This window comes from Gastrolobium bilobum, unplaced genomic scaffold, assembly GCF_033153095.1.
Source record: "Gastrolobium bilobum isolate Gb01-03AN ecotype WA unplaced genomic scaffold, APGP_CSIRO_Gbil_v1 utg373948, whole genome shotgun sequence".
Taxonomy (NCBI): Eukaryota; Viridiplantae; Streptophyta; class Magnoliopsida; order Fabales; family Fabaceae; genus Gastrolobium; species Gastrolobium bilobum.
In genome coordinates this window covers 1-12,870 of record NW_026899976.1, presented here as the reverse complement: position 1 = coordinate 12,870, position 12,870 = coordinate 1, and the positions used below count along the sequence as shown (strand labels likewise).

The 12,870-nt window shown below is 35.3% G+C and overlaps 1 protein-coding gene across 1 annotated transcript; it reads right to left on the bottom strand.

Annotated features, from left to right (window-relative positions):
* Positions 1-448: 448 nt before the first annotated feature.
* On the bottom strand, positions 449-2,343 carry LOC133294606 (serine/threonine-protein kinase PEPKR2-like; the record flags this gene model as incomplete). The annotated part of the gene is made up of 4 exons (XM_061493308.1): positions 449-738; positions 1,244-2,090; positions 2,212-2,268; positions 2,321-2,343. Coding segments are annotated over 4 exons (1,217 nt in total), but the record flags the coding sequence as incomplete, so codon positions are not given.
* Positions 2,344-12,870: the final 10,527 nt, after the last annotated feature.

Here is a 12,870-nt window from a genome sequence, read left to right as displayed (position 1 = left end):
GAAATTGCATTGGCAAGTGCATCAATCCACACACAAACATCATGATATTCTGAATTGCAACTTTCAGATGATGAAGAAAGGCTTGAAAGCTCATTAAGGAACCCATCATCCATCCTGTTTCTTCCTAACCTAGGTTCAGGTGCAGCAACAAAGTTGTAACCACATAGAAGAACACATAATAAAAACTAACAAAAGTATGTGAGAATTAACAGATTCCCACCACTGTTATCCCAACCAAAACAAGGCAATCCTTCTAATTATTAAGAATTCATGTGAAAGGCAAAGATACTTTTCAACAAAACTTGGAAATTTCTAATTTTAATTATTTCAAGATTAAAAAACAAAAAATCAGACCAAATACAACTAGTCTTTGGTGTATTCATCATTGAGGAAGAGAGATAAAGCACGCTACAAAACATTAATAATCTACCATAAACTTACTAAGTACTTCATCAGCTGTTATCCTTGCTGAAATATCCCTTGTCAGCATTCTCCCAACAAGATCTCGTGCAGGTTTAGATATTGATTCCCACATCCCGGTTTGGAACTCTAGCTTGGAATTCTTAATAGCCTCAAAAACTGCTTCTTGTGAATCCCCTTTGAATGGAAGAACACCAACCAACAGAGCATGCAGGAGCACTCCAGCACTCCATATATCCGCCTTTTCTGAGTATCTACCCAACAACACTTCTGGTGCAACATATGCAGGGCTCCCAGCCAAACCCGTCAAGTTCTGACCTGCAATGCAAATTTCTAGACAATGAGGCTATGCATAAATTACTCATGTATGCATGTATGTATCTTTTACTTATGTGTGTGTATTTATATATATGTCAATTGAATTACTGATATTTTTAAATGCTTAAAAATTAAACAAAGTGACCTTAGAGTATGAATGGTTAGCTTCAAACTATTATAAGCATTTTCTCTAGGACCTCTTATTCTTAGACCGCTAGCAAATTTAATTGAATACTGAACATAGTAAACTTAAGGGAGATGACCATTTGAACTCTCCAATTTTTACTCCTATGTACAGGGTAACATTAGTAAAGTACAATTCAGTTGAAAGCTCATCATGATGAACTTCTTCAAACTTGCCTAGACATTTTTTATTAACAGAATGACTAGGATGGAATTTTACACAAGGAAGGTTGTGTAAGGATTCTATTCATAGAAGTTAGCACATATATATACCATAGGATAACAAAAAAAGAAGATCATCCAAACAGGTTTAACATATTACCCTTAGAAATTCTCATGGCCAGGCCAAAATCAGCAAGCTTTATTTCCCCCGAAGCAGTAAGCAGAATATTCTCAGGCTTGATATCTCTGTGCACAACTCCCATATCATGACAATACTTGATGACCAACATCACTTCCTTAAGTATATTAGCAGCCCGCTGTTCAGAACAAGGGCCCTCCCTAAACATCTGGTCGACAAGTCTTCCCCCAGAGCACAATTCCATCACCAGATGAGAGCAATCAGCTTCCTCATACACTGCCAGCAGAGTCACAACCCCAGGATGCCCAGACAAGTGCTGCATTATCTCCACCTCCCTGTAAACAGTCTCATCCCCCTTCTTCAGAGTCTTACACGCATACTCCGCGCCGCCAACAAGAGACCTACACAACGAAACAGATCCATACTTTCCTTGCCCGATCCTCACCCCAGTAACATAATCATCTTCAATCTTGTTCTTCCTCCCCATCTGGGTAGCCACGTCAATGCAACCTATCTTCCTCTTTAGGCCTCTTCCCACGGTCATCAGAGACAATGTCCCACAAGGAGGAGCAGTGGCAAAACCCGCCACCCTACTCTTGTAGGAACCAGCTGAGTCTATCTTAGTATTTTCTCTACACCTCTTCTTCAACCTCGAACAATCTTCCATCGAATAATGGGTCTCAAAATTGGACGACGGAGACCCATGATTGGATCTCAAAATGTCAGTCAATTTCGAGGACTCGTCACACTCACTTCCTTTCCTTTTCATCCTCATAGCATCTATCAGTAAAGTACCAACGCAACACCAATCTTTGTGTTGATCACGTACCCAGTGTGCAAAATCCGATTTTTGCCGCAAGACACAATTCTGCAGTCAAAATAGAGAAAGATCAGTCAACGAATTCTAGTCAGATTGATCATGAATGAACGCAAAACCACAAGGAAAGCATCCAAACACAAATATTAAACTTCAAGAAAGTAAATCGAACCCCGAAGCTTTCTCGCAACGTAATGGCGCCAAAAAGCGCCATCACATCACGAGACCCCTGCAAGACAAGAAAAGAAGATGCCAGAACATAGAAAGAAAAAGAAACAAACCTTCGCAATCCCAACCAATGATCCTGTAATGCGTTGCGGAGAGTATAAGCAATGAGAAAAAAGTCACAAATTGGGAAACTATTACGACGTAGTTTCTCAATCAGGGACTGAAACCCTAAAAATCTGCAATCAAAGTTTTAGGGGAATGCGCGAACGACAAGCATAGAAAAAAGAAAGAAAGAAGACGGGTACTCTCTGAGAGTCACACTCTTTTTGCTTAGCTAATGTTGTTTCCTTTAATATAATATAGGATGTTCCAGTTTATGTTCTCCTGCGTGCGTCACTATTTCAAGGGGTGTATTTGATTACGATTTTAAAAAATTTCCTCAATCAGTGGAATAAAAAAATCAACAGGGTCAAATTAGGTAAGAAAAATAATGAACTAGTAAGAAAAAAAATGAATATCGTCAAATTATATAAGAAAAAGCATTGAACGTGTATAAAGTAGGAACTGTTTTAAAAAACTAATGAATAACTTTAATTTGGATTTTGAAATGGTAACGCAAATATTGAATTCTGGAAATTATTGGTATTTATTCCCTTCTTTATATTGTTCAATACCAGATTAATTACCATTTAATAGTCATCATATTAACGAAATTGGACTTTTTTCCTTACACACGTTTCTCATTTTCATCATATTAATTACCATTCAATAGTCAACAAATTTCACATAAATGTTTGACTTTTTTGCAATTTATGCTTTTTTTAAAATAGAAATCGCAACTAACGTATAGTGAAAAATATTTTTTTCCTTAAAAATGCAGTTTTTGAAAGAAAAAAAAATTCAAACAAGTCCTTAATTTTCACCTCTGCTATTTTTTAAATTGTTGAAAAGTTAAAAAAAAAAAAAGATAAAAAGCTTTTTTTGTAATATTGCTCTTAACTTTGATCCAATCCGATACGCCAATCCCATGGGAATAACAAATTGGATTTTTTCCTTACACACATTTCTCATTTTCATCATATTAATTACCGTTCAATATTGTCATCATATTAACATTGAACATGCATAAAGTAGGAGTTGTTATAAAATACTAATAAATAACTTTAACTTGGATTTTGAAATGGTAATTCAAATTTGAATTCTGAAAATCATTGGTATTTATTCTCCCTTTATGATTGGTCAATACCAGGTTAATTACCATTCAATATTGTCATCATATTAACGAAACTGGACTTTTTTCCTTACATAATTTTCTGATATTCTTCTTGACTTTCTCCCTAATTTGTTCCCTAATTTCTATTTAATTTCTATCTTAGGAATTTCCTTCATCCAATACCTCACTTTGTTTTTCTTGAATTTCCTTTAATTGATTTATCTTAATTCATATCAGGAATTTTTTAAAAATAAAATAATATATACTTGATAATGGGTGTTTCCATTCCTTCACAATAATAATAAAAGTGCTCTGTTTCACTTCTACGAGAATAAGTGTTTATTTGGATGAGTTTTCAAAAAAAAATTATACCTTACTTATTTTAGAAGTGCTTTTTATAAAAGTTAAAGTTATTTAGATTTTTAAAAAATATTTAGTTTTTGAAAAAATATTTGACTTATGTTATTTTTAGAAGTTAAAATTTTCAGTTTAAAAAAATAAATAGATTTTTGACTTTTTTTATGACTTTTGCTTTTTTTAAAAGCAGGAGAGAGAAAAATTCATCCAAACGGCCCTAATAAATTTTTAATGACATGGAAGAAAATGAGAGAAAAGATTAAGAAAGAGATGACGCTAATTTTTTTAATTTTTGATTTCTATTATTTTAGTTGCTTTATTTTTCTTCTCTTGAGTCAATTGAGAAAAGATTTGAAACTTTAAAAACTTTTTTCCATTTTCTCCTCTCAATCCAAAGATGAGGTTAAGGCATGACAACTATGGGATAGGATATTGTGACACCCAAGTTATGTTACACCCATGTGACACCCAGTCAATCTCACCGTTAGATCGCTTATGTTGATCCAACGGTTATATTTATTTCCATCTTTGTATGGTCATGATTTCCTAAATTTAAAGTGAAAGCATTAAATATGGGAAATCATAACCATACAAAGGTAGAAATAAATATAAAATATTAAATTTGGGAAATCATGATCATACAAAAATGGAAATAAATATAACCGTTGGATCAACATAAGCGATCTAACGGTGAGATTGACTGGGTGTCACATGGGTGTAACATAACTTGGGTGTCACAATATCCTATCCCGACAACTATATATTAGCATATGATATTAAAAAATAAAATGGTCAAGGGAATGAGAAAAAAAAATGTGAATTGTGAAGACGATTGAAAAATAATAGTTAAAAATGTGAATTGTCGTAAAAAAACTATATAATAAAATATTATAAATTTTTATATAATTTTTTAAATATAAAATTTGGTATTTCGGTTAAAATCTATTGTCATTTGCAATTTTATACAGTTGATGAAATCTATAAACAAAAGTAAAGAAATAGATTTTTATTGTGTTATCAAACGTAATTTTGATTATCGGAATAAAAAAAATGTGTTATCAAACGTAATTCTGATTCTCGGAATAAAAAGAAAATATGTTAACAAACGTAATTCTGATTCTCAGAATTGTTCCAAGGCACAGAAATAGAAAAGAATCATTCCTTTTCAGAAACAGTGTCAGGAATCAGAATGATTGTCATGCGCAGCCTAATTGTCGTTGATTATATATCAGAGCAAACATATAAAAATGCACTAACTTTTTCGACAAACATTTCAAACATAAAATTTCACTTTCCTCCCACAACATAATAAGTAATGAACCAAACATTATTCTAATTGATCTCAGAATATGTTTTTAAATGAATAATATAAATCATCATATATTATATTATTAAAAAATAAAAGGTATGTGTAATTATGATAAATGTTTGACATGTCAAATTTTTTGCCCCAATTAAAGTTAAATTCTGGCTCCGCCATTGTGTGGAGCCATTCTTTTGGACGTTAGACGGTTTTTTTTTTTGTTTTCTTGCCCATCAGTGGCGGAACCACATTATGCTTAGGTAGGGTCGGAGCCCTAGCTACATTTCAGTAAATTTTATTTATTATATATAATTATATAAGTAACTGTAATTTTTTCTTTTTTTATAATAGAAATCTAAAATAACTTATAGTGAAAAATATATCTTTTAACTTATAAAATGCAATTTTTGAAAAAAAAAATTCATTCAAACGGGTCGTTAATCTTCACCTCTGCTAGGTGGAGGCGGCGGCGGCGGCGGTGGTGGCGGTGGTAACTGGCCTACAGCAGGACCAGCCCTCATCTCCTCCAACATGACTCTCATCATCATCATGTTCGCCTCGAGGACATCCTCAGTGGTCCTCCGGTTCGCTTCACGAACCTCTTCTGCGGCTATCCGGTTCGCCTTGCGAACAGCATCCATCATTTCCGCGTTGACCAATCTAGTGGCCTCCTGATCGGCTAACCTATCCGCCTGCATCTCAGCCAATGCAGTCAGGATAGGATCGGGTTGATCCTCAGAAGTCTCTTGTGTTCTCCCGGACCTTACCATGACTCTACACAAGTTACACAAATTATGAGTTGATCAGGCCCATGCAATGTGATTACATATGCATTATCTTAATAAAATTCGACGGAGTAAACACACAAGACAGACACAGCAAAACATCCTAGCTATTGCAATACATACAGGCTTTCCCCTCGACCCATTGCTCTGATACCATAAATGTAACACCCCGTATATATCCGGTAATGTTATCATACTATCGTATTAAGCTGCGCTTAATTAAAAATTGTGGAATATCTTTTTCTTTTCAATTATGAAGTCATTATCGTTACCAACTTGCTTATTAATCAATTAATAAAACATCGCATGTATGCAATTGCAATAAAACAGCTAACTGAAACACCTCATTAATTAAAATAACATAATATATGTCTCTAGTCACGAAACTACAACACGTAAACCGAACCAACTAGCAGTTTATACAACTCGACTCAAAAGTACTAACAATATAATGGCATGGACAACTCCCATGCTCACCCAAATAAGGCAACAAAGCCCAACATAAGTCTCAACTCAAAACATAAAGAGAAGAAAACATAAACTGCATCCCATCCAGTTATGACACCAATACAACATAAATATCATAATCAGCTAAGCTCTGGCCTCCTGCCGCCAGAGGCATCAGTCACCATACTACCTAAACCTGAAATAAGAATTCCCCAAACGTGGGGTGAGATCTCTAAACAAGAAATCTCAGTAAGACAAGGGGTCCTCAAGGATCTTCCACCCGAAGCTCACTTACATGTGCAATATAAGTTGAAAAGCAGTTCATCAATATCATTTCTAAAATAGTGCAAGCAGCAGATAATCATGTCATGTGTGTCAATTCTATTATACTGGCCAGAGAAATGCAGGATTTATATACGTCTAATACCCACAAATAGTGCAAGATGCTACTTGCATCCACCCCGGATCACCGTCTTGTATGACGCTACATACTCAGGCTTACCGTCAAGATGGAACAACACATGCATATTAAAAGCCATTATCACATAAAGCTCAACAACATTTCATATATCAAAAACATGTAACACAACATGCATATAACCATACCCCCATGGGACATGGTGGAACCACAACATGGCTAAAACGAGGACACGAAAGCTTACCTTGCAAGCTAACACCCAAAGCCAAGAGTCCACAGCTCAAAGTCCAAACACAGCAGATTCACAATCTGTTATGGACCAATAATATATCAATAAACATGCACCGCAAGCATACAATATTAAGACACGCCTTTCCATTACGTTTTACGTCTTAAGGCTTCTCACAAGACATAAGCCCTTAATCATATGAATCTGACTTATATCAATTAATTACAGAAGTTCAACTTCCTCAAACTAGGGTCCACAAACCCATAGATCAGTTCTGGATGAACAGTACGTTACTGTTCCTCGCAAACCCAGAATATCTGGATATTCCTCGGGGACATATCCGGATATGCAATATCCGGATATCTCACAGGCAATATCCGGAGATCCAATATCCGGATATCACTCTGGCAATATCCGGATATCTAGATTCCCATATCCGGATATCAATATCTGGATATTCCACGGGCAAATATCTGGATATTTCGCGACAGAATGCAGTTTCTGCATTTCGCGAAGATATCCTTCCAAGGTTCCATTTTTAACACTTCCAGAAGCTTAAACATGCATCTTAAGGTTCATTGAGGTTCATATGACAGTTGGTTACTTGTTTAATTCATTAATCATGCCAAGACTTCATCTTTAAGCAAGAAAACTCAAGACCAAGGTTGGTACAACTTACCAAAGGTTCAAAACAGAGAAGCAAAGGCTCTTGGAGCTCAACACACTGCCTCTCCAAGTCTGACTTGAAGGGTACACGAAAATGCTACCAAAGCTTGGCCCTTTCAACACAAAGGGAGCTCCTTGGAGCTTCACAAGCCAAGAACAAGACTCTCACCACCTCCACTCAAGAGGACATCCCCTCCAACTCTCACAAACAGCAACCCCAACTCAGAAGAAGGTCAACAACACAGCCCTAAAGCTACTCTCACTCACACCAAGTGTTTAGGAGAAGGATTTGTGAAGGAAGTTGCCTCAAAGATCAAGAAATGGAAGAGGAAAAATAATGGAACAGTACTCAACAGCTGGCCAGCCCCAAACTCACGTAGAGAATGTGTTATGGCCTAAGTTTTGTGCTAACAAGCCTATATATAGCCACTTAACATTTAAACACACAGTATTAACTTTAATTGCTACGCTTAGCCTTTTAATCCCAAACTTTGGATTCTTAACCTACTCAATTTTACAAGAATTAACATATTTTTCTTATAATTTTCGGAGCACCTTCCTGGTACGCGCTTTTCATAGCCAGTACCAGTTTCTGACACCAATTCTCATTATCTTGACTTGAAACTCGGTTTACAAGTCCTACATATTATTTTAGTAATTATCATGTACTTATTATAATTTTCCGGGATACTTTTTCGGTACGCATTTATACCGACTAGCAGAACCGGTATCTGCACTTTTCTTCCGAAAAGCGACTTTCAGCATTCTTACTCACTTACTATAATTATTAGAGCCTCAACATAATTATTAGGGTCAATTATAGAATTATTTTCTAATTTCATATAATTAATTAATTAACTTCATTAATTAACTCCCAAATGGCAACGGTATGAGGTAATCATATATCATATTCTCGCTTTTTCATTTGATTGGCATAATTTGTTTGATTGGCATAATTCTATTTTATATGGCCACTTGGTAATAACCCCATGATTCAATAGTTAGGCAATTTGAAATCTCTTCGATGTTTATTTTTAGTTTTACACACCTTTTTTTTGGAGATCTACATCCATTATGTGGCATAGGGGTTACATCTCGTATAAAATTTAAGACTATACCACTTCTACGAATAGCTCTTAATGTCGCATCTCTTCTGAGACCGGGACCTTTTATCATGACTTCTGCTCATTGCATGTCTTGATCCGCTACCATTCTAATAGCATTTCCTGCTGCGATTTGAGCTGCAAATGGTGTTCCCCTCTGTGTACCTTTGAATCCACAAGTACCGGCACTATTTTTTCTTTAATCTAAATTTATTTTATTTGTGCATCTGGTTTTTAAAAATAAAAGTCCTCTTTTTGTGGAAATATTATCCTTGTCTTTGTTTATGTCTCGGATTTGAACAAGTTACTATAACGTGTCCCCGCCTGCGGATCAATCGACATTTTTCACAAATTTTATGAGCAAAGGCCCTTATTATCATATTTATCATTCCTTTACTTAATCGCAAATCTATTTAATGAAAGAAAATAATGTTTATTTATTACATTTTCCATTTTGAATTTCAAATTGTACCCCCTCCTTAAAAAAAACGAATAGAAGGTTCTCGTATAATTCGTATATCAGAAAAATTACCATATATAACATAAAATTTCTTCGCTGATTCTTTCTAATCGAGTCTCTCGATCTGTCATTATACCCCTAGAAGTAGAAAGAATTACAATCCTCATCCCTCCTAAAATTCTAAGAATTCGTTGATAATCCAAATAGATTCGTAGACTGGGTGTACTGATTCGTTTTAAATTTAAAATAGTTTTATATGACCCTTTCCTATTTCTTCTATATCGTAAAGTTAAAACTAAAAAATATTTGTTGCTTTCCCTATGTTTTCTGACGTTTTCAACAAAACCCTCCCGTAAAAGTATTTTCACAGTGTTTTCGGTAATGTTAGTAAATGGTATTTGAATCGTTCCTTTTTTATTCATGTCAGCATTTCGTACAGAGGTTATTATGTCAGCAATGATATCCTTACCCATGATAAACGAAAATTATGGTTGCCCTTGACTTTCCATATCATCAACATGCTCTTTTCTCTATGTTTTTTCTTATTCCATTTTTTATTGGGTTTTTATGAAATATTAAATAATATTAATATAGATATATCTATCTATCATAGTCTCATTTTTTTATAATACTTCGGGTGCCAGTGAAACTATTTTAGTGAAATTTAACTATTTCAATTCACGGGCGATTGCACAAAAAATTCGTGTTCCTTTAGGATTTCCCTCTTGGTCAATAACAACCGAAACATTATCATCATAGTGTATTATTATACCGTTACTACGTTTGAGTTCTTTACAAGTACGTACAATTACAGCTGCGATCACTTCTGATCTTTCTAAGGACGTATTTGGTACTGCTTCCTTTACTACAGCAACAACAATATCACCAAAAGAAGCATATCGTTTATTATTAGCTCCTATAATTCGAAGACACATCAATTCTCGGGCTCCACTATTATCCGTTACATTCAAACGGGTTTGAGGTTGAATCATATTATTTTTGGGTTTGTTCTTTCCAGTTCAAAGGTTGAAGTGACAAAAATGATAGAACCCGGTACACCGAAGTGAAAAAGAACAAATTTGGAATCTAGGTTGGTTCTGCTTATGCTGTATTTAGTGTTAAAAAGATATAAAATTATTAATATAAATCACCTAGTGCCTTAAAGTTTTGGGTTAAAAAGATTTTTTACCATTAATGTTGCATTATGTAGGTTAGGTTCTGTGTTAACAGTATTGAGCTTGGAAAATTTCACACGGCAAAATAATGTATCGATTATGTATAAATTATAATCTATATATATTTGTTAGTTGTGGTTATGATGACTGAAGTTACTGTTTAGACCATATAATTACTTCTTCATGAATCGTGATATTTTTTAATTAAAGTGGCATGGACAAACCCCATGCCACTTTAACTGATAGTTTATACAACTCAGATAACTTAAACATAACAGAAATCAAAGTGGCATGGACAAACCTCATGCTCACCCAAATAAGACAACAAGCCCAACAGAAGTCTCAACAACAGCAACATACTAAAAGTAAGCTAAAAACATAACATCAGCAGATATATCCAGCATCCAAACATGACAGCATATAAACAGCAATAATCATCAACTGAGCTCCGACCTCCCTCTGCCAGAGGCATCAGCCCCCAAGTTACCTGAACCTGAAATAAGCGTCCCCAAACGTGGGGTGAGATCTCTAAACAAGAAATCTCAGTAAGACAAGGGGTCCTCAAGGATCTTCCACCCCAAGCTCACTTACACGTGCAATATCAGTTCAAAAGCATTTAACAGTATAAGTTCCAAAACTCAATGCAGTGCAACAGATATTCATGCCATGTGTGTTATAACTATTCTACTGGCCAGAGAAATGCAGGAATACGTCTATTACCTACAGTTAGTACAAGAAACATCGCTTGCACCTCACCCACAGCCTCACCCTCTTATATGTACCACATACTCAGGCTTACCGTATAGGTGGAACACCACATGCATATCATAAAGGCACTCGCATATGACAGCTCAACAGCATTTCAACAAATCAATATATCATGAAAACAACATCATGCATATAACCATACCCCCATGGGACATGGTGAAACCAACAATGACTAAACCGAGGACACGAAAGCTTACCTTGCAAGCTAACAATCTAAGCCAAGAGTCCAACCAATCTCAAAGCCCAAACACAGCAGAATCACAATCTGTTTTGGACCAACAATCATATCAAAATCATACTCAACAAGTATAAGACGCAAGGACAACGTCTTTCCTTTACATTTCATGTCTTAAGGCTTCTCACAAAGCCACAAGCCCTTAATCACTTAGATTCTGACTTAACTAATCAATACAGAAGCTCAACTTAACCAGTCTAGGGTCCACAAACCCCAAACATCATTCTGTATGAACAGTGCAGCTACTGTTCTTCGAAAACTCAGAATATCTGGATATTTGTCGGGGGCATATCCGGATATCAATATCCGGATATTTCGCGACAGAATGCAGTTCTGAATTTCGCGAGATATCCTTCTAAAGATTGGGTTTTTAACTTATTCCAACGTCCAAGCATGCATTTTTACACTTCTTTAGGTTCATATACTGGGTGGCTACTTGTTTAATTCATTAAACATGCTAAGACATCTCTTTTAATCATTAAAACTCAAGATCAAAGATTGTTAACACTTACCCAAGCTCAAAACAGAGCAACAATGGCTCTTGGAGCTCTCCAAACTGTCTCAAAGGTTCTGACTTAGAAGGTGCACGGAAATGGCACACCATAATGGTTCTCTCTTCACAAAGGTTGCTCCTTGAAGCTTCCACAACCAAGGAAAATGGCTCCTAAAACCCAAGCAAGGAACTCAGCCCAAAGAACCTCCCAAAACAGCAACCCCAACTCAGAATGGAGCTCACCACACACTCCTCATGATAGTTCCCACCCACCCAAGGTGTTTAAGTGAAGAAGCAACCAAGAGAATGATCAGTTGGTTGAGTTTTTGGTCAAGAAAAATGGAAGAGAGCAATGGAACAGTAGCAAACTGATCAGCCACCCCAACAAGTCACGTAGGAATGCAAGGTGCCTAGTGTTTTGGGCCAAGTTATGTATTTATAGAGGTTTAAGTCATTAAACACACAATATTAGCATTAATTGCTACGCTTAGCATTTTAATCCCAAACTTAGGATTCTGAACCTACTCATTTTTCTAAGATTTATCATATTTTTATTTTATTTTTCGCAGCACCTTTCCGGTACGCGCTTTTCCATAGCCAGTATTAGTTCTGGCACCAGTTCTCATTATTTTCACTTGAAACTTGTTTTACAAGTCTTATATATTATTCTAGTGACATATACACACTTTTTATAATTTTTCGGGATAGCATTCTTAATCACTTTCTATATTTATTTAAGCCTTCTTATAATTATTAAGGTCAATTATGGAATTATTTCCTAATTTCACACATTTAATTAATTATTTTCCTTAATTAACGGTGCGGGTTCTTACATTCACCCCACATTTTTAAGGATTTTAATTATATATGAGAATTAGGAAATAATTCCATAATTGACCCTAATAATTATTATGGTCTCTATAATTATAGTAAGTGATTATGTTGAAAGTCATTTTTCGGAAGAAAAGTGCCGATACCGGTTCCGCTAGTCGGTATAAATGCGTACCGATA